The 22183-nt window shown below is 40.3% G+C and overlaps 3 protein-coding genes across 5 annotated transcripts; 1 reads left to right on the top strand and 2 right to left on the bottom strand.

The window, feature by feature from the left end:
* Positions 1 to 389: 389 nt before the first annotated feature.
* Positions 390 to 9023, top strand: reep1 (receptor accessory protein 1). Of its 2 annotated transcripts, XM_021574286.3 has the most exons (8): positions 402 to 522; positions 2229 to 2301; positions 2466 to 2542; positions 2756 to 2876; positions 3393 to 3506; positions 3626 to 3797; positions 5601 to 5842; positions 6421 to 9023. In XM_021574286.3, the coding sequence occupies exons 1-8, from the start codon at positions 491 to 493 to the stop codon at positions 6493 to 6495; spliced, it is 906 nt and encodes a 301-aa protein (XP_021429961.3). In that variant the 5' UTR covers positions 402 to 490; the 3' UTR covers positions 6496 to 9023. The 2 variants fall into 2 exon arrangements, with proteins under 2 accessions (XP_021429962.1, XP_021429961.3); XM_021574287.3 differs by lacking the exon at positions 5601 to 5842 and having other exon boundaries at positions 390 to 522.
* mrpl35 (mitochondrial ribosomal protein L35) lies at positions 8646 to 10489 on the bottom strand. 2 transcript variants are annotated; one of them, XM_090211291.1, is made up of 5 exons: positions 10402 to 10480; positions 9977 to 10139; positions 9560 to 9704; positions 9224 to 9442; positions 8646 to 8911 (listed from the first exon to the last, which is right to left on the bottom strand). In XM_090211291.1, the coding sequence occupies exons 1-4, from the start codon at positions 10430 to 10432 to the stop codon at positions 9254 to 9256; spliced, it is 528 nt and encodes a 175-aa protein (XP_090067417.1). In that variant the 5' UTR covers positions 10433 to 10480; the 3' UTR covers positions 8646 to 8911; positions 9224 to 9253. The 2 variants fall into 2 exon arrangements, with proteins under 2 accessions (XP_090067417.1, XP_021429963.3); XM_021574288.3 differs by lacking the exon at positions 8646 to 8911 and having other exon boundaries at positions 9026 to 9442; positions 10402 to 10489.
* Positions 10490 to 11727: 1238 nt separating this feature from the next.
* LOC110497854 (uncharacterized) lies at positions 11728 to 20255 on the bottom strand. The gene is made up of 9 exons (XM_021574285.3): positions 19836 to 20255; positions 15883 to 16149; positions 15260 to 15398; positions 15092 to 15180; positions 14723 to 14786; positions 14294 to 14382; positions 13897 to 14009; positions 13631 to 13787; positions 11728 to 13226 (listed from the first exon to the last, which is right to left on the bottom strand). Exons 1-9 carry the CDS (start codon positions 19882 to 19884, stop codon positions 13069 to 13071), a joined length of 1125 nt encoding a protein of 374 aa, XP_021429960.2. The 5' UTR covers positions 19885 to 20255; the 3' UTR covers positions 11728 to 13068.
* Positions 20256 to 22183: the final 1928 nt, after the last annotated feature.

Raw genomic sequence — 22183 nt, 5'->3', positions numbered from 1 at the left:
TTGTTTCTGAAACTGAGCATTTACAGGTGTATTGCAATTATAGTATACTATTGAGATGTTTAATCCAGACTGCCTGGTCCATGCTATCAGGGATCCTTGGGATGTTTCAACTCTGAAGATACCTGATTGAAGTTGAAATGTTAAATGGTGAGTTAGGCTAGTGACTTCCCAATGATTCTGAATAGCATTTACCCTGTCTGGTCTGCTCACTTTTTCTATTTCACAGAAGGTGTTGGTGTTGTCACTACAACCTCACAATCTTCCTAGTTAGTGTTCAATTAAAAAATGAACATCCACATCAGGTAGTTAGTTAGGCCAGTAACTATTTAAATAGACAAAAAATATTCTGTATCACGTTCATGTCTGCGTGCAGCGGAACGTTTGACGCCGTGGTTGGTCCTCGCTGACGCTGCTGTCAAATGGCAACTGCCAACGCTCAAGAAGGAAACTCCGCCCTGTTGACAGCACGTTCCGTCCCCTTCTCAGCGCAATGGTTTCTTGGATAATCTCTAGACTTGTGGTGTAAGTATTTTTTTTTAAATCACATTCTTCTTTCATAAAAATCCCACCTCGAGATAATGCCGTTTGCTGTAAATATGCTTTTTTCCGTGACACAAGATGCATGACAGCAGTGGCCGCTTTATAGCCTATGTAGGCTACGTCTTATTTCTGAGCAGAGACCGTGACTCTGGGGTTTGAGGCGAGACAGAATATTGTGCTCTGTTTATGACTTATTCCTTATTTCAATAAGGCATTTTTTTGCCTTTTGATTTAATAGTCATATCACATTTAAAGGGTCGGTGAATATTTTATTTAGACTATTATGTATTTACTTGCGTTTTCATTGAATTCCAGACAAAGAATTACGTGATTGCCCAAATTAAATATGTATATTTCTATGTCTGCTCATGCAGAGCTATGCATGTTGAAAATGATCAAGCAACAATAATGCTGTAATCGATAGGGGATTTCATACAGTAAATTCAATTATAACTATATAATCAAATGCTTTTATAAAGCACAGAGCAGTGGTAAGCAGAGCTATTTTATGTTACTTGATGTCCTTTATTTGGAAAACAAAGGGATGGGTCACCCCTCTCAGGTTACAATAAAAGTGTTGTATATATTTCTAAGACTTTATTGCCGCAAATGTTCTGAGTCATCCGAATATTTAAGCACGTTAATGTATGGAAGTAGAATTATAGACTCCACTGGTCATTTCTATGGTGTTGTAATGTGGCGAAATGATTAAACGTGTTCACAACATATAGACTTGGAGTTAGCCAAATCTCAAAATAGCACGTCAATTAAATTTAGGTTACAATATCATATTACATTGCTGTTTCAGACGTGAGGCTCCAAGTGTCTTCTGACTTGGCGTTCAAAACTCTATATAGACTATCCAACACATTTTATTTGTTGTTCTGAGATCTTAAGCAGAAACACTGAGTGCATTTTGTTTTGAGTGACCTTGTGTGTTTAACAACTGTATGGTTATACAGGCCTATGTAGGTCAGTAATTTGAGCAGGTCACACTCACAACTGTTGCCATACTGTTGCTTCAAGCCAAGGGGTCCCCCTGTCTGTTATAGTCATACACAGGTGTAGTCCTCATGTGGCCTTGTTTAGTAAATTCGAATTTTAAATGTGCACCTTTTTCTGCTCACTCATTAGTTTTAATTGTTGTTGAAAATATTAATGTCTTCATGTCAATTACACATTCAACAATATGAACGGAATTGGAAAATAGTTGCGCACGTAAAACTCTGACTTGTCTAGCGGGGGCCTCTTTGATTGCAATGGGTCTTTGGCGCAAAGGAAGTGCGCATGGGACTGATTCTCCTCATTTCTTGGAATATGAGCCACTCCCTGTTGATGTATTATTTGTTTATTTAAACATTATGCATTCAATCAAATCTAAAACAGTTTTAACACAGTAAATTCGTCACAAACCCAATACCCATTACTGCTGAGTTGGAGGACATATTGTTTATTTTATTTCACCTTTATTTAACCAAGTAGGCAAATTGAGAATAAGTTCTCATTTACAATTGCGACCTGGCCAAGATAGTATAGCTTATACATCAAAGTTATACAAATAGAGAGTTGTTTGTTTTTTGGACAGTTGTTACCAGTGAGTTTTATTTGCTTTTAGCCCCATAAATGTGTGTGGATGTGCTGGACAAGCACTTATTGCATAAGCTAATGACATGTTTTGTGTTTTCCAGGCTTGTATTTGGCACACTATATCCTGCATACTCCTCATACAAAGCTGTCAAGTCAAAGGATGTGAAGGAATATGTGAGTATTAGCAACATTATGAAAAAAGTGACAATGAAACCATAGTCTGGGACCCAGCCAAATCGTGGACTGAATTACATGAACCAGGATTAATAAGAATTGAGTTTAATATTCTTGAACTATTATGTATCAGACTAACTGTGACAGTTATTTTGCTTTTAAAGGTGAAATGGATGATGTACTGGATCATATTTGCACTATTCACCACCATGGAAACCCTCACGGATATATTTATCTGTTGGTAAGTTAATGCTGTATTATAAAATACCTGTTTTGTATTTATGTATAGTATTATTTCACTTGTTTTCATATAAGTCCAAAATATTGTTCTGCAATAGTACTGAGTCACATAACATTGGCCTACATAGGATAGTCACGACTGATGATGGTATTGTAATGGGGAGTAGATTTTTTGAATGCTCTGATCGCTGTATTATTCTTCCCTTCACTGTAGGGTTCCTTTCTATTATGAGCTGAAGATTGCCTTTGTGGTATGGTTACTGTCTCCTTACACAAAGGGGTCCAGTGTTCTATACAGGAAGTTTGTTCACCCGACACTATCTTCAAAAGAGAAGGTGAGACCAGTGCATTAGTACTTTTTTCTTTGTCCTCTTGAAATGTTTTATAAGGTGTCTTCTATACTATATATGTTTTAAATGCGCTGCTAATCATTTTAATGACATTTGCTGTGATGGATTATCCGAAGGAGAGGTTGGATTGTCCTAGCTGGTCATGTTTTGGGTGGAGGGGCATAAGGAAACGGCATGGTTTTTCCTTCTGTTCCTTTCCTTCTTACTTTATTTTGGGGTCAGGAAACACATCAGAGTTGAGAGGGGACCAACACTGGGACCCAGTGTCAGATGAAAATGAACAATAGCACTGATTCTAAAAGACAATCAACATGTCCACTCTTTATGTGTGAAGAAACGTGTGTTGCTAAAGAGCAATCTCAAGACAGATAGCGACCTTGTTCATTACAAATAGTCACAACATGTATTGTTTGCATACAGTACATCAAATCTGTGAGTGGGTTTTTCACATGGCCTGCCAATAAAAACACAATTAATATGTGTGTTTTCCTCTATGTCCAGGATATTGATGACTATCTCTGCCAAGCAAAGGACAAAAGCTACGATACTCTGGTGACTTTTGGGAGGAAAGGTTTGAATGTAGCAGCCACAGCTGCAGTCCTGGCAGCGACAAAGGTAATGCTGACTATTTCCATTTCTGATGTGTCCTGGGGGAATGGTGGGGTGAAGTGATGTTTTTCTGTGTACATATATGTATAATTCATAGTGTTCGTGTATTTTGTCTCCCACCCCAGGGCCAAGGAGTACTGTCAGATAGACTACGAAGTTTCAGCATGCATGACTTGTCCGCCTACCAGTCCGACCCAACTGAGGTGGACTCTGGATCTGTCCCGAGTCAGTCTGCAGCTGGACAACAGAGGGCCAGGACCATGATGCGCAGCAAGTCAGAGAGTGGCTACACCAAGGGTGAGACTATACTGCCACATACACTTACATCACTAACCAGGATACAGACAGAATGAATGACACAGCCAGGTTCGGGATGTGATTATCCTATTTGCACATAATTTTTCCATAATACAATTTGATCACCTCTTAGATAACTACCATGTAGTAGCTAAGTAGCAATATGGTAACACTGAAAAGGGTATATACTGTACAATAGGCAATTTGTGTACACCTCTAGCATGTCTACTAGTACGGACTAATAGAGTAAATATTTACCAATACACATGCTAGAGGTGTACACATTGCCAATCGTATCTAATGTGCCTTTAGGTATTTAAGTTACTAACTAGGGAGTTAAACTGTACTCATTGTTTCCATAAATGGTATATTTGGCAAATAATGGTTTTACCAAAGCACTACTGAAAACAATGAGTACAGTTTAACTCCATAGTTAGTAACTTAAATACCTTACTGCTTAGTATTGCTCATTGCTTCAAATGAAAGGCATTAGAAATGTTGACACTCCTGAAAACAGGTCTGTTTCCTCTGCTTAAACAAACATGATCATATGGCCTCTTTCCTGTTTAAGCCTGGAGATAATAGTTCTGTGCCCTGACTTTCCTTAGTCCCCCTAATCCCACATATCTATTCCTGTTTGTGATATTTGACTGCAGGTAAGTCTCTACATGGCTGCCAGGCAGGCTCTGGACCAGTGCTATTCAAACCTTTACCATTTGGGACCCCATCCCAAATCTGACCACACAACATTAAAACCAGTCCATTAACATTTTCACATCAACAAATAACCTTCAATTCATTACATTTTCTCTCCTATCAAAATGAAGAGAACCAATAAATACATTTTTCCCAACAACAACAAAATGATATTGTTCCATGAAAAAAAAACATTTTGCAACCCCACTGCAATTCCCCCGACTTTGAATATCAATGCTCTAGACTCACCTGAGAATGCTTCACGTTTAGCTTTTATCATTGAATGACCAGAGCCTGCTCTCCGGTGGCCATACTAGTTCAGTGGTCCATGTCTCATTATACAGTATGTGTTGGACAGTCCCAAAGTTTCTTTGAGATTCACTTTGTTTGGATTGATTAGTCTATTTTCCAAGAGGTTAATAATAACCACAAGGTGAAAAAGAATGCTTTTGCACCATGGCTCTGTTAATTAAAAAATGTGTTGTGGAAGGACTGTAACTATTCCTGTAAGTGACTGTACTATGTGGATCATTAACACATTTTCAAATTATGTTTGAAAAACGTGTTTTGTTAACTTACCACACACTTATTGTGGAATATTTACAACGTGATTATCTGTGTTTTCATAAAAACAACATGATATTAGCTGATAGGTCAACCAGCATCCTTCATATTGAAAGAGCTGGTTTATGAAAGGCTATTTTGGCCTTTTGCTTTCCATTTCCATGGCATATTGAATGATGAGATGGAAATCCAGTGTACTCAACATGATTCTGCAGAGACTAAATGAAGGGCCGTGAAGAGGAGTCCTCGTCCGTATAGCATTGTTATGCTTGTTTGCCCTGTGAGAGAGGGAATCCCATATCTTTCAGCGTTATTCTAGTCCTTATTCCCCTGCCTGCACACATGGTCCTTTTGATGTCTGCTCCGGTGCTCTGTGTAGAGAACAACAACCACCCTACTCTGCCCCTTAGAACTCATAACAACCTCTCTGTAGTGAAGCTACAGCACTTCAACAATTATAGTACAACATTTCACTGCTGCTTTCAGTGTACATTCGGATGTGTGTCTGTTAATTTTTCACCACCGTTGCTTCTCACGGTGCAGGGCAGGATTTGGACATGACTGAGTATGAGGTGTTGAGATTCGACCTGTGTGACACCAAGGAGCTGCTGTCCCACGCTATTACACCCCCCAAACCCACACTCCCTCCTTCACCCTCCCTGACCCCCCAGCCCTCTCCACCTCCATCCCTTGCACCCCCAGCACCAGAGCAGACTGAGGACATGGGGGGGGGGGCGTCAACAAGCACCCCACAGCTCAGGCTGATTAAGAGGAAGGCGCCTGAGGTACTCCTTTAAACTGGCTGGCCTACTGGCATGTGATTCTAACTTCCCCTGAACTGGACTGTGGTGACTAACACACTGGGTCCTCGTGGCACGGTACCATTGCAAAAATGAGGACGGAAGATCATTTTCTGTCTGAAATTAGTTGTACCGTTATGATACAAATTAGTTTCTAATATGCATTTCTATTTTTAGTGGACTGATAAGTGTATGAATTGATGTTGTTTTGCAGTATTGTTTCACTGCTGATATGACTTTGCTGTTGAATGTAATGGAAGTATTGATGTGATTGCATGTATTGATTTCCCAATTTCCATAGAAAACAAGCTGGAACAGGCCTCTGAAAAGAACATTCCAGGATTGCTTTCTTTACCATGTGTCAACTCATATTTTCATAATGTACTAAGTGTTACTCTTGTGCCCAAACTGACAGTATAGATAGATATACAGAGCATGCATATCAGACAGACAAGACAAACATTGTCAGACCACAAATCAGGAATAATGTGGCATTTATTGCTTTCAGAACCGTTATGGTTAATCAGTGCCCCATCTCTCTTTTTTTCCATCTGTCTTTCTAGCCTCCTCCTAGGGACATAAGACCTCTCACAAGATCCAGGACTGCCCAGCTGCCTTCAAACAGAGAAGCCATGTGATTTTGTGTGAACGCTCCCAAGACCACTTTAGCTGCAAGGAGAAGAGGGTAAATAAAGAAATGTGGCTAAAAGCTAAATGCATAAAGCAGCCTTGTTTTAGAATAAGGAAACCAAAGTGACTTGTGACCCTCTATCTTAATATATATGACATCTGGCACATACTGTACTGTAAAGGAGACAGATGGTGGGTGCCATCAAGGTAGCACTCGAGTGGGCTTCATACCTTACAGACATTTGGATTGACTTGTCGGTCATTGAATATGTTTTTGTATGTATGTAAAGTGTGTGTATTTATCATTAATAGTTTTTTTTATATACTATGTTTAGAGACAAATGCATGTATGTGTCTCTGGTCATTAGTGTCATAAAACAGAATGTATTGTTACTTACATCTTTTTGTGGCTACTTGGTCACTGTTTGAGGTAGCATCAGTCATCAGGAGCGTAGCAGGGTGAAATACTCCGTAATGAAGGATATGGTTGTCCACTCCCTCTCTTGGGTTTGTAGGGAGAGCTTTAACCTGGCAAACACAATCTGTACTGACAATTTAACAGGACACAGAATATTGAAATGAATTGTCCTATCAGGTTAGTATATCTCCTCAAAGGTGGTATTTATTTATGAGATAAAATAGCAGTGGTAGGACTTAAAAAATGCTGATTATTATTAATCAAATGCAAGTAAGGGCTCTATTCAGTCTGTATCGCTGAAGCATTACAGATTGTGCGATAGAAATGTGAAGGTAATATCGAGCCGACATATGCAGCGTTTATCGTGAATAAAGTCTTCACTAACGCGGGAACATTGTCTTTAAATTTAAATCACGCTGTAACGCTGAACTTCCACGATACGGATTGAATAGAGCTCTTTACATTTGCTTATAAAGCCTTAAATCATTCAAATAAAACATTGAGTACCTGGTACTACAGAAACAGTAATATCAGTACTTGTATTTCTTGCAAAGAGCGCTAAAACATCATGAAACACATAACTATGACTGTCATTGACTATTGGCACTATCCACTATGTTCAGAGTTACTGCAACTGTTCCAGTACCATGAAATGTCAACAAAAAAGAACTTCAGAAATGTAAAAATGTTTTTTTTCCTTTTTAGTTCACTGATCACCATGTTATTTATCATTACCAAAATTATTATTATATGGGATTAGTTAGTATTCAAATAAAGACATTTCTCTATGGGGTAGAAATGTTGACAATCAACTTTTCAATCTCATTATAATCTGGCATTCAAGTCTGTCATTCAATTGTTTTGTAAAAGTTTGTGTTATTCATGCCTTATAGGCATCACTATACATTTGAGTATTTTCTGGTTTAGCACACAAAACATGATTTGAAGTGTATAGCTATTGTATAACAAAAGATAGCCAGTGGCGAGAGCTATATACTCTGGTCCTTCTCAGAGTCTAAAAACACTGTGCAATACTCTGCTTTCACTGAGAAATTGTCAACTCACACTTCTTACTCAAAACTCATTTCTCAATGTAGCCACAATTGTCGACCTGTCTTTTCCCAGCCATTATGAAGAGATTAATGACTAATTCTTCTCTAAGACCTGCCTGTTGCCTATATCTATGAGGGCATAGCAATTACACTATAGTTGGGCAGGTTCCTAACCTTTTGTAAATTACATGAATATCGGGAGTGTTTTTGCCAATGGTAGTAACAAAGGTGAGTGACATACGGTCTTTAAATGAACGTTTCTGCACTGTAGGTATGTGAATTCACTTAGATTGAACCCTCTTGGCTATTACACAATGCATCACTGAATCATACTTGGGGTTTGGGCAGATTTCATTTTAGTTCACTGTTCTCAATACATAAATTAAGGCTTCTCAGGTGTGTGTTCAGTTTACATCAAATTCAATCACTTTCTGGTAAAAAAAAGATTTTGGTATACACTTGTTTGCACATGGAATTATCAGAAAGAGGTTCCTTCTAATGGGCAGTTTTCATGTGGCACAATTTTTTTTATCTTTGTTGCGACTTTAGTAGTTTTTGTGTTGTGTTGGAATGTGATTGCCCTTTCAAATAAAATGGATCAAAATAAAGTTAATCATGTTTTTGTTGCTATCTAGCAGCACACAGATCAATAAACGAAAGTCATAGGAAAATGATTTACTACAGAGCATTGGGTGAATTAGTTTAGTTTTTATTTGCTTCAGTGATTGCCTTGCCGATTTTACAATGATTCTGAAGTGCTGAATATTTTTTTCAATATTCTTTTGAAGCACTTTGTGGCAAGGTCAGGAGTTATTCTCATGGACAAAATACATGTTTCCACAACCTTGAGTCAAATAAATTGCATGAGGAACATGTCTGACTGATGGCCTTGAGTAAAAAGTACCTTCTGGCAGACCAGAATCTCCCATGATGCTCAAAGCTTATTGTGAATTTCTGAAAAAAAGATGACAGACCGGGATGAGCTAAAATGACATGTGCTTTCTCTGTATCATCAGTGTTTCTGTTGGTGAATAACAGCCAATAAATATGAGACAATGTGACACCATGGCTTATGTATTTTGTATTATATTTAAATGTAATAGATTAATACATTTGAGTTAATTTATTCAACAACAAACAATACAGTTATCATTTTATTAATCAATTGCCCAAATCTGCATTTCACTCTACATTGACCAAAATGATGCTGTGAACAATGTTCTTGTGTACAATGAAATTTGATGAATCAATTGCAAATGTACATACATCTCAGAGTGGGAAGGACAATTCTAGCCATTAGACTTTTAGGTTGACACGTTCATGATATTTCTTGTAGGGATCATTGACAAACCAGTTCCTCCTCTTCCAGAATTTTGTGGTCATTTTGTCCAAGAGCTTATTCTGTGTTTTGTTACAAAACACATGCTCCCTTAAACGCTTCTTTCTGGCAGGCAACTTCTTCCACAGTTTTTTCTTGTATCCAGCCTATTGAGAATCAGCAGTAAGTGTCAATTTGAACACGGAGGAGAAACATACAGCCAACGCCACAACCTTTATCGTTTCAGAACCTAAGGAGAACAGAATGAGAGACTTGTACATTACCTTGCGTCTAATCCACAGGCCACAGTGCAGACGCATGAACCTCTTCACCACTGACTTCACAGATTTCCTCTTCCCTTTTTTCACACTGATGTACGTGAGGTTTCTGCTTGGTTGCTGGATCAGGCTGGGAATGAGAGGTGCAACCCTGCAAGAACCAAGTCCCACCCAAATTAGTAAATCAATTGTTGTTGTTCTTTAAATGTTTTAATGTTTCATGTCATTCAAACAAACAAAGCTTGGGGATATTACTCTCATCTTATTAATTTAATTGATTGATGCATCTTTCAAAAACAATTGAAACAAAAGCTGTCTAGCTAGCTAAATTAGTTTTAAAAAAGCTAATCGCACTTGATGAATTGAATCAGCACGATATGACTTTTCTGAATCTGATGAGCAGTATGTATGCCTAGCCCTCACCGTTGCAGGATGCTCTGCTTGGGTGTCTGGAAGCCTTTGGCGGACAGAGAAGCCCATGCAGGAGTAGTGACCAGAGACCTCTGGACAGTTTGACGATTGATTATGGTGGAGAACCGACATATCTGCTGCCCCCTGGCAAACAGAGTCAACGGCCTCATCAAGCCTGTCCATGCAAAAATAAATACATTTCTAAAATTAGGTAAGCTATATCTTGTTCAGTATCACCACACTAGCTCCATAGCTAGTTACACAGCTAGCATCATGAGTATGTGCTGGCATTGGATAACCTTAGCCTGCGCTGCGCTAATAATAACCACGAATGTCGACTCGTTAGGCAAGCAATTAGCTGGGTATATAATCAATAGAATCTACACAAAACCTTGAATTCATCACAGGTAAAAGCTCAATGATGTATCAACACATACCAGGGACGTTCCTGGCCATGATGGCTGCCATGTTTCTTGTAATGCCGCTGTGAAGCAGGCAATAATAACAAAGCACTTCCGGGTCACGGGTTTTTTGGAATCCTTCAGAATAAGAGTTCCAACCTGTATACTTCGTACTTTATTTGTATTTGTATTTGTATTTATTAGGGATCCCCTCAAGGCAGCAGCTAGTCTTTCAAGGGTCCAAACGCATTAAGGCACGTACAATCACACATTAAACAAAATATAAAACTGTACATCATACAGTTATTACACCACTACATATCTACAATACAAAATACAACCATACAACAATATTACAATGTAAGTGTGTGTAGAGTGCGTGTGCTAGCGTGTGTCTATACCTGTGTGTGTGTGTGTGTCTCTTCACAGTCCCCGCTGTTCTATAAGGTGTATTTTATCTTTTTTTTTTCAAACTGATTCTATTGCTTGCATCAGTTATCTGATGTGGAATAGAGTTCCATGTAGTCATGGCTCTATGTAGTACTGTGCGCCTCCCATGGTCTGTTCTGGACTTTGGGACAGTGAAGAGACCTCTGGTGGCATGTCTTGTGGGGTATGCACAAGACATGCCACCAGACAGCTCGGTGCATTCAGCTTGTCAACACTTACAAAAACAAGTAGTGATGAAGTCAATCTCTCCTCCACTTTGAGCCATGAGAGATTGACATGCACATTATTAATGTTAGCTCTCCGTGTACATTTAAGGGCCAGCTGTGCTGCCTGTTCTGAGACAATTGTAAATTTCCTAAGTCCCTCTTTGTGGCACCTGACCACACAACTGAAGAGTAGTCCAGGTGCGACAAAACAAACGTATTCCTTGCCACCCATTCTGAAACTAACCGCAACTCAACTGTTAAGTGTTTCAATTATTTCACACGCTGTAGTAGGTGATGTGTATAGTGTTGAGTTATCCCAATACATTGACACACTCGGTTTACTCAAAGCCAGTGGCATGTCATTAGTAAAGATTGAAAAGGGGGGCCTAGACAGCTGCCCTGGGGAATTCCTGATTCTAACTGGATTATGTTGAAGAAGCTTCCATTAAAGAACACCCTCTGTGTTCTGATAGACAAGTAAGTCTTTATCCACAATATAGCAGGGGGTGTAAAGCCATAATAACACATACGTTTATCCAGCAGCAGGCAATGACGTATAAAGTCTAACAAAACAGCCCCCACAATCGTTATATCATACATTTCTCTCAGCCAATCATGAATAATTAGGGTGAAAATAATGGAAAATGTGCACAATTATTGATATATTTTTACTAGTTATAAAATAATGTAAAGTATTTCTATGAAATATGTGAATTATTTGTTTATTTAAAAACAATTCAAAGTAAAAAGGGGGTCCATTCTACTCAGGAGCACTTCTACTTAACACATCCACAGAGTTTACACCCACAGGACCCAGTCTGGTTTTATGAAGGGCAGACGTAATAATATTCGACTAGTATTGGACTTGATAGACTACAGTGAGTACATTATTAGAAGATAGCTTTATTTTATTTGTAGACTTTTACAAGGCTTTTGATACAGTTGAACACAATTATTTGGTTTTGGTCAATATTTACAAAGTGTAATTAAGACACTTTATGATAATAGCTCTGTTCAATTATTATGGAACCTCACAGAGAATAAATATTAGATGCATAATTAAACAAGGATGCCCAATTTCTCCTTTCTTATTTGTATTGGTCACACAAGTAATGGCACTTCACATCAATAAAGGATCGCTTTAGGGCTATTCTGATACAAGATAAAGAGATCAAGTTTCACAATTGGCTGATGACACCACCAAAAGATCATTGAAGTCGGGAAAGCTATAACTTCAGTCTGTATCCTGTTTTATACGCTAGTAATTATATCATAACAGAATTTCACTTGAGAGTAGTGCATGGCTATGCTTTATTCCAGTCAGAGTCAGTGTTTTTCTGTAAAACATACAAATATAATTTTCTTTTAAATAGCATAGGTCAAAAACATTTCTATTGATGAACATAGATGTGATGCCGTTCAAACAGAAAATAAAATATAACACATAGTACCTCAGATCACCAAAATGATTAATATGTATAACCAGCAAATAGATTATTTCTGTGACAGAGGGGAACATTTACTTAAAACAATCTTCAAAGCATAAGTTAAACACCCATCGATGTACCATGACTGAATGCATTTACAAACATCAACAAAAGTGATTTTCATAACACAAGGTCTCCACCAAGTCCTTATAGAGGCCCGCAAGCTCCATTTTCAACCCTCCTAAACCATCCAGTGTGTGCCTCTTTAAACCATTTACCTAATTAATCTAAAGGAATGCAAAGGTAAATTCAATTGATTACATTTTTTCTTATTTTTAACAAATGTAACGGGATCCACCATCACTAAAGCACAGAATACAGATGAAAAACACTTCTGCTTGTTAAAAATACATCTAGAAGATATAAATCGCAGGAAAGCTGGTGAGTTATCAAAAGTACTTAAATGGACATTTGGTAAACCATGGATAGTATTTGGTGTCTGCTTTCTCTTATGGTCCATTAGTCCATAACTGAGGCACACAGACTTCCCTTGATTCTGCTCTAAAAGCCAGACATTTCACCTCAATAATAGGAAGTATCAGATGAGGGTGGGGACATGTTCACCAACCAGCGTATACTGGCTCGGCATCACATGGGATCCCGTAGTATTCACCTTGCGGCCTCTCTTTGGTTAACAGAAATTGTCGCGTGAGGGAAAGCTCTCCACCTGTGTCTCGCATTCGACGCAACACCAGTAAGATGACAAAGAGTAGGGCCACTGGACCAGAGAAAAGAGAGAAACAACACATCAATAGTGTATGCAAAAATACTAAAAAGGTCACTTACTACTTACTACTCGATTACTTCAGCATGATTTATATATTTCACCTAGTTTTTTTCTACAGGATGTGGCCTCGAGATCAAATGACCTATAAGCATAATTAAATAATATTTGGATATTTGTAGTGCCGAGAAAGTGCATAAAAGTAGTGTAATTGGAAGAAATTAACAAGGTTCATGTCAATGAACAACTTCTTGATTAAAGGGTCACTAAAACCCCAAGTAAATATGTGAATTTCATTATGACAGCTTGACAAGGGTTTTCAACATCTAACTGGTAGCCTAAAGTTCAAACCACTTTCCTCCCACTACACCAAAATGTTAACGTGTCTTCAGACATACCACCTCCTCCAATGACAAGTAGAGCAATGGTGATAGGGGCCAGCTCGCAGTCCTCCCCTGCCTTGCGGAAGAAGGTCTCCATGCAGTAACCTGGAGCAGTGCTGCCTTCAGGACAGAAGGCAACGCCAGGGCACCGGATGGGGTTCACGTCTGGACTCTGTGGGACAGGTGAAGTGAGCCCTGCTCATTAAAGTTGGTCAGGAAATCCCTTGGGGATAGTTTCAGTATTAGAGGTGTTTACAGGGAATAAGAGTTGTGGTACTGACTGGGCAGTAGTGGTTTTCTGGGCAGAGGTTACAGGTCTCCTGGCCCCAGTGGATCTGGAAGAAGCCGCTGCTGCAGATTTGACACATACTCTGACGGGGAGCCTTGTGCAGGCCTGTCCAAAACCAATCATCCATTTAAAACTGTCTGAGTCTGCTATTACGGTGTACTACCTTCACAAATTAGAACATGCATGCCTTCCTTTAGTGTGTTTATAGATGTAATCCATTTAGTGCCAGATAACCCTTCTGGAAATAGAGCTACTTCAGTCATAGACTATACAGACATAGTTAAAGATTTACTTGATATTAGATTGAATGGAACATTCTCAGCCACAATTTTAATATTTTAACACACTGAATAGCACAGTTGATATTTTTGGCTGGCACTGGCAGTTACCTGGACGACAAGGTGTGCACTCCTTGGCAGCAGCCTGGAGGGACTCTGTACCAGCAGGACAGATCTGACACAGAGCACAACTGGAGGAGCTGTGGGAGTGACAGCCACAAGGTTGCAATGAATAGGGAAGAACTTATTTAGAAATACTGTTTCATACTGCTGGCTATCACCATCCGTGTCTGATCACTGAACTATTACAATAATAATATATTCAATGCCCACTAATAAACCTATGAGTCTGTCAGTCTGTGTGTCTGTAGGTGTTTTGGGAAGTAAGACCGTTTGCATGAGAGGGGAGCATGCGATGTTAGATCTGCAGACAAGCAACCGTTTGTGTGGATTATCAAGAGTTCATGCAGATCCCGCTGCAGTGTATACCGCATTAGTTTAGGAACCACAGATCTAAGGTGACCATGAAGGGCAACATACTTGCAGAATGTTCCTCGTTGACATGGACTGCACAATGTGGCATTTTGTTGAGACATATAGAAACCTGAAAATAACACGTTCCATTTATTTATTTTTTAACACAGGAAATGAAATATTTCTAAAGTCTTGGTTTGTTTAAATGTGCAACAAATAACTGAAGTCCAGCTCTTATGCAGTAGAGCTGATTGTTTTCATCAGTTGTTACACATTTTTTATTCACTCCTTTAACTTTCTCTCTGCCTATGTGCATGGCTGTACAAAACAACACGAAAATTCACAACACTATAATATAATCACTGTAATAGTTACAAGTAAGTAATTATTGAAATGCTTATACAACCAAAACAGAACAAATATTGATATAAATACCTGGAGAACAACTTTGGCAGGAGTCGGAGCCTGTGATGTTGCTGTAGGAGCCTGCGGGGCAGGACTGACACACAGGGCTTCCGGTGAAACTGCAAGAGAAGAGGAAGAGCAACAGTGGTCTACAGAATGTTTGTGAATCGGCTATGCCCTCAGTCGACAGAGACTTACTTGGTGTAAAAACCCTGGCTGCAGGGCAGACATCGCTGTTGTCCAGCCAGACTCTGAAAGAACCCTCTGGAACATAGGAGGCAAGCCCCAGTGAACAGACACAACCCTGGCTCACGGCAGCAGGAACACAGGAAGGTGTCTGGGGGATGGATCAGAAGTCTATTATTGAACAGGCTGTGCTGTTTGCAAGATTTACCATCTTAATTTTACAGTTTAGCCAAATTATCTTTCACGTACTCTGTAGAGGCCGCAGGCCAGACAAATGGCAGTAGTCAAATAATACAGCAAAGCTGTCCACTTAGCATACCATAAGAACAAACATCCTTGGTGTTAAAAATAGATGTCACATGGGTAAAAACTACATTACAGTGCTGCATCAATTGCCTGTGGTGTGTTTCTACCTAATTTATAGGTTGTGGTGATAAATATAACAGTCTACACAGGAAAATTATTGAAATGTTGTAGCTAACAAAAAGAGCACTTTTCAAAGCAGTGAGCTAACATTTTGTTCTCTACTACAGCAAAACACAGTGACAATAAAAAGCTTTTGGGGAGGTTTATTTAATTCTCAGTCTCCCTCTCTCTGCCAGGCCTGGGTAAGCAGGCCCATAGTTCAGACTCACCTTTGTCGGAGTAGGACCCTGGGACACAGGCCTCACAGAGGGCAGAGCAGCCTGGGGATGTGGTGCTGAGGATCACATGGGGGGTTGCTGTCACTTTCTCATTGAATGTAGGGGTCTCACTGACTGTAGGGGTCTCACTGACTGTAGGAGTCTCACTGACTGTAGGGGTCTCACTGAATGTGGTTGTTTCTGTCACATTCTCAATGAATGTGGTGTTCATCACAGAAAGAGCGAGCATCGGAGCCGTTGTCTGGCTCACCCCCACACCTGTTATAACAAGACAGACCTTCAGAGAAATAGTTCTAGAAACAGGAGAAAATTAAACATTCCCAGCCTCTCTCTAAGCAGCAATGTGGTAGATAGGCAAATGCTACAGGGGATTTGTTTTATTTATTCACCTTTATTTAACCAGGTATGCCAGTTGAGAACAAGTTCTCATTTACAACTGTGACCTGGCCAAGATAAAGCAAAGCAGTGTGACAAAAACAACGCAGTTCCACGTGAAAAACAAAAGTACAGTCAATAACACAATAGAACAATCTACATACAATGTGTGCAAATGGAGTAAGGAGGTAAGGCAATAAATAGGCCAAGAGTAGCGAAGTAATTACAATTTAGCAAATTAACACTGGAGTGATAGATGTGCAGATGATGATGTGCAAGTAGAAATACTGGTGTTCAAAAGAGCAAGAAAGTAATTAAAAACAATATGGGGATGAGGTAGGTAGTTGGATGGGCTATTTACAGACGGGCTGTGTACAGCTGCAGTGATCGATAAGCTGCTCAGATAGATGATGTTTAAAGTTAGTGAGGGAGAGAAGTCTCCAACTTCAGCGATTTTTGCAATTCGTTCCGGTCATTGGGAGCAGAGAACTGGAAGGAAAGGCAGCAAAAGGAGGTGTTGGCTTTCGGGATGACCAGTGAGATATACCTTCTGGAGGCCGTGCTACGGGTGGGTGTTGTTATGGTGACCAGTGAGCTGAGATAAGGCAGAGCTGTACCTAGCAAATACTTATAGATGACCTGGAGCCAGTAGGTCTGGCGACGTATATGTAGCAAGGGCCAGCCAACGAGAGCATACAGGTTGCAGTGGTGGGTGGTATATGGGGCTTTGCACTGTGATAAACGGATTGCACTGTGATAGACTGCATCCAGTTTGCTGAGTAGAGTGTTGGAGGCTATTGTGTAAATGACATCGCCAAAGTCGAGGATCGGTAGGATAGTCAGTTTATCGAGGGTATGTTTGGCAGCGTGAGTGAAGGAGGCTTTGTTGTGAAATAGGAGGCCGATTCTAGATTTAATTTTGGATTGGAGATACTTAATATGAGTCTGGAAGGGGAGTTTACAGTCTAGCCAGACACCTATGTATTTGTAGTTGTCCACATATTCTAAGTCAGACCCATCCAGAGTAGCGATGCGGGCGATCGGTTGAAGAGCATGCATTTAGTTTTACTAGCATTTAAGAGCAGTTGGAGGCCACGGAAGGAGTGTTGTATGGCATTGAAGCTCGCCTGGAGGTTTGTTAACACAGTGTCCAAAGAAGGGCCAGATGTATACAGAATGGTGTCGTCTGCGTAGAGGTGGATCAAGGAATCATCCGCAGCAAGAGCAACATCATTGAAATATACAGAGAAAAGAGTCGGCCCGAAAATTGAACCTTGCGGTTTCCCCATAGAGACTGCCAGAGGTCCGGACATCAGGCTCTCCGATTTGACACACTGAACTCTGTCTGAGAAGTAGTTGGGGAACCAGGTGAGGCAGTCATTTGAGAAACCAAGGCTGTTGAGTCTGCCAATAAGAATACCGAGTTTGCCAGAGTCAAAAGCCTTGGCGAGGTCGATGAAGACGGCTGCACAGTACTGTCTTTTATCGATGGTGGTTATGATATCGTTTAGTACCTTGAGCGTGGCTGAGGTGTACCCGTGACCAGCTCGGAAACAGGATTGCACAGCGGAGAAGATACGGTGGGATTTGAAATGGTCAGTGATCCGTTTGTTAACTTGGCTTTCGAAGACTTTAGATAGGCAGGACATGATGGATATAGGTCTGTAACAGTTTAGGTCTAGTGTGTCACCCCCTTTGAAGACGGGTATGACCGCGGCATCTTTCCAATCTTTAGGAATCTCGGACGATAGAAAGAGAGGTTGAATAGACTAGTAATAGAGGTTGCAACAATGGCGGCGGATAATTTTAGAAAGAGAGGATCCAGATTGTCTAGCCCAGCTAATTTGTACAGGTCCTGGTTTTGCAGCTCTTTCAGGATATCTTCTATCTGGATTTGGGTGAAGGAGAAGCTGGGGAGGCTTGGGCAAGTCGCTGCGGGGGGTGAGGAGATGTTGGCCGGGGTTGGGATAGCCAGGAGGAAAGCATGGTCAGCTGTAAAAAAATGCTTATTGAAATTCTCGATTATTGTGGATTTATCCATGGTGACAGTGTTTTCTAGCCTCAGTGCAGTGGGCAGCTGGGAGGAGGTGCTTTTATTCTCCATGGACTTTACAGTGTTCCAGAACTTTTTGGAGTTAGAGCTACAGGATGCAAATTTCTGTTTGAAAAAGCTAGCCTTTGCTTTCCTAACTGACTGTGTGTATTGGTTCCTGACTCCCCTGAAATAGAGCACATGACCTGGGAAGCTAGATATTCAGAACCCATATAGGCTAATGGGTCAAAACACTGATTAGTATGGTTCAGAAGACCAAAAGTTCCTCGGTGATTGGTATTTGATGGCGTAACCCATTGCAGACGTCATGTGACACCTAACCTTCCCCTCACTACAATCAGATGATCTTTCAGTAGACATCCACAGATTTCAACCCTTAGTGTTTCAGGAAAATCCAGTAATAGGCCTTTGTGGCACATTCTCCAAAGAGGAGTATGAATTAAAAGCCTTGTTCCTGATCAAAGAATGGCAAAAAGTTCCAACATGAAAGATTTTAGATGTCTACTTGCTCATTCCTCTGATACCTTACAACGATGTTGCCATTCTGAATCACACCCACCTGATCTATTTCACAATGAGGTAGCCAATGTTTCACAAAAAGCATTTCAAAGTAAGTCTTCTTTAGGATATGTAGCCATTTGTGGAGTGTGTAATGTGACACTATTAAACACCTTTAACACAATATATGATGGTGTCTGACCTACAGTGAGTTGGGGAAAGAAAGCAGCAGCACACAGAGACGTTATTGTGGCAGTAATCACATTAGCAGTGAGCCGAGCTGCTTTACTGAGAGAATGACACCCTCTTCAAGAAATGCAATTATTTAAAAACAGGTCATGAGATTTCACCTGGTTTATACTCCAAAATGCTCAGAGTTGGCCAGGGCCCTCTGTCTATACTGTACTGTATATTCTATTGAGTTTAGATTGCCAGAGCATGGGGAACTGCTTGGGTAACGTGTGTTAATTGAACACTAGAATGAGGCCAACAAGGCCAACAAATGTCACCTCACAATAACAGTTGAATGTTGATTAGCATTGACTTTAAAAGCTGCACTTATGCAACATTGTTGCAAAGCAGTGTGTAATGTTAATGTTGCATTCAGTCATTTAAGAACGTTTTGAATCAGAGAATAAACCATGGATACCGCGGTTTGTAAAACTTTTAAAAATAAAATCAGTATTGTGAATGATAAATTGAATGGCGTGCCTAAGAAAAAGTCTAGCCAAAGTTCATAAACAGAAAAAGATCTACACAGTTGCACTAGTGGGTGAGTACCTCAAACAATCCCATGTAGAATTGTCTTCAGTCATAGGTTACTAAAAAGCAGTCAGTGTTGTTTGCCATGGGTGTATTCATTTTGCCAATGCTGTTGCAAAACGTTTCTTAAACTGAAACAAACGAAACGGGGAGGGACCTACCTGAATCTGTCCAATAGAAACTCACGTTTCGTAACTGTTTGTACTAATGATTACGCCCCAGTTGACAAGCCAAGACAACAAACCACCAACCTTACCTAGCAGACAAGCGGCAGCTATCGCAGTCAAAACTCCCCAACATTCCATACTCCAGATATTATCGTCAAAGTCACAAAAACGTTTTATAGAATTTCATCCCTGACGGTTGTCTTTCTTTTAGTGAAGTCCACCGTGAGTTGCTTGTTTCTGGTTGCTTGTCGGGCTCATCAATGTCATATGACAAAATACAGATCATGTGATTTTACTTAGATGTTTAGGCAGATATCTGTATATTGACGAGATGCTCATGTCTCCGCACTAACAATGGGAGTCGTCCCAAAGACGGGAAGGCAGGCGATAAATTTAGGTCCAAAATAAATCCCTTGAAACGCTTTGGGTTTATTTTGAACAGATTTAGCTACATTTTGGGAGAGTGAAATCTCCCGCCTTGCCTCTTCCTCTCTGGTTTCGATAACGTCAAAGCGCAGCCGCAGAATAAAATCATGCAGACAGTCTGGTGTTAAAATAATGAATTAAATCAATAAATGATTATATATAATTTATTTTCTGGGGGCCAAAGTGTATTACAGTGAAACTGTACCTCCTGAATACGACTTGTCCCCACCCCATTCTCTTTTCAATGTGTGTATAAATTTCTAAATGGGTCACATGAAAGTGATGTAGTCTATGCTCTAAAACCAGACATACCGCACATTTAAATTCACAAAACCATTTGAAATAAACAGTTCTATGACAACGTTGTACACCACCAACAATATACTTCCTTAATGTGCAGCAGGGTTGGGTAGATTACTATCTAAATGTAATCCGTTACTAGTTACCTGTCCAAAATTGTGATCAGTAACATAATTTTTGGATTACCCAAACTCAGTAACGTAATCTTATTACATTCAGTTACTGTTAGATTACTTTCCCCTTAAGGGGTGTTAGAAGAAGACAAACATGTATGTTACCAATTTAAAAACATCTGTTGCAGGATACATCAATGTTAAAGTTCTGGGACACTGTAAAGTCCATGGAGAATAAGAGCACCTCCTCCCAGGAGCCCACTGCACTGAGGCTACGAAACACTGTTACCACCGTTAAATCCACTATAATTGAACATTTCAACAAGCATTTTTCTACAGCTGGCCATGCTTTCCACCTGGCTACCCCTACCCCGATCAACAGCCCTGCCCTCCCCACAGCAACTCACCCAAACCTCCCCCACTTCTCTTTCACCAACATCGAGATAGCTGATGTTCTGAAAGAGCTGCAAAATCTGGACCCCTACAAATCAGCCGGGCTAGACAATCTGGACCCTCTCTTTCTAAAATGATCTGCCGAAATTGTTGCAACCCCTATTACTAGCCTGTTCAACCTCTCTTTCGTATCGTCTGAGATTCCCATAGATTGGAAAGCTGCTGTGGTCATCCCCCTCTTCAAAGGGGGGGACACTCTAGACCCAAACTGCTACAGACCTATATCTATTCTACCCTGCCTTTCTAAGGTCTTCGAAAGCCAAGAAAACAAACAGATTACTGACCATTTCGAATCCCACCGTACCTTCTCCGCTATGCAATCTGGTTTCAGAGCTGGTCACGGGTGCCTCAGCCACGCTCAAGGTCCTAAACGATATCATAACCGCCATCGATAAGAGACATTACTGTGCAGCCGTATTCATCGACCTGGCTAAGGCATTCGACTCTGTCAATCACAACATTCTTATTTACACACTCAACAGCCTTGGTTTCTCAAATGATTGCCTCGCCTGGTTCACCAACTATTTTTCTGATAGAGTTCAGTATGTCAAATCGGAGGGCCTGTTGTCCGGACCTCTGGCAGTCTCTATGGGGGTGCCACAGGGCCGATTCTCTTCTCTGCATACATGATTCTTTGATCCACCTCTATGCAGACGACACCATTCTGTATACTTCAAATCAAATCAAATCAAATATATATATATTTATATAGCCCTTCGTACATCAGCTGATATCTCAAAGTGCTGTACAGAAACCCAGCCTAAAACCCCAAACAGCAAGCAATGCAGGTGTAGAAGCACGGTGGCTAGGAAAAACTCCCTAGAAAGGCCAAAACCTAGGAAGAAACCTAGAGAGGAACCAGGCTATGTACTTCTGGCCCTTCTTTGGACACTGTGTTAACTAACCTCCAGATGAGCTTCAATGCCATACAACTCTCCTTCCGTGGCCTCCAACTGCTCTTAAATGCTAGTAAAACTAAATGCATGCTCTTCAACCGATCGCTGCCCGCACCTGCCCGCCCGTCCAACATCACTACTCTGGACGGTTCTGACTTAGAATATGTGGACAACTACAAATACCTAGGTGTCTGGTTAGACTGTAAACTCTCTTTCCAGACTCACATTAAACATCTCCAATCCAAAATT

This window comes from Oncorhynchus mykiss, chromosome 19, assembly GCF_057628025.1.
Source record: "Oncorhynchus mykiss isolate SJ-2025 chromosome 19, ASM5762802v1, whole genome shotgun sequence".
Taxonomy (NCBI): Eukaryota; Metazoa; Chordata; class Actinopteri; order Salmoniformes; family Salmonidae; genus Oncorhynchus; species Oncorhynchus mykiss.
The sequence above is the reverse complement of the archived record's forward strand: the minus strand, read 5'-3'. Positions and strand labels throughout refer to the sequence as shown.

Coding starts and splice junctions, on each gene's coding strand:
- reep1 (XM_021574286.3), top strand. CDS start 491: ATGGTTTCTTGGATAATCTCTAGACTTGTGGT. Junction 3,507..3,625: donor CAGTCCTGGCAGCGACAAAG/GTAATGCTGACT, acceptor CTCCCACCCCAG/GGCCAAGGAGTACTGTCAGA. Junction 3,798..5,600: donor AGAGAGTGGCTACACCAAGG/GTGAGACTATAC, acceptor CTCACGGTGCAG/GGCAGGATTTGGACATGACT.
- mrpl35 (XM_021574288.3), bottom strand. CDS start 10,432: ATGGCAGCCATCATGGCCAGGAACGTCCCTG. Junction 9,705..9,976: donor AAGCAGAGCATCCTGCAACG/GTGAGGGCTAGG, acceptor TGGTTCTTGCAG/GGTTGCACCTCTCATTCCCA. Junction 9,443..9,559: donor GCCTGTGGATTAGACGCAAG/GTAATGTACAAG, acceptor GATTCTCAATAG/GCTGGATACAAGAAAAAACT.
- LOC110497854 (XM_021574285.3), bottom strand. CDS start 19,884: ATGGAATGTTGGGGAGTTTTGACTGCGATAGCTGCCGCTTGTCTGCTA. Junction 15,399..15,882: donor AGGGTCCTACTCCGACAAAG/GTGAGTCTGAAC, acceptor TCCATCCCCCAG/ACACCTTCCTGTGTTCCTGC. Junction 14,010..14,293: donor GTGCACACCTTGTCGTCCAG/GTAACTGCCAGT, acceptor GGTTTTGGACAG/GCCTGCACAAGGCTCCCCGT.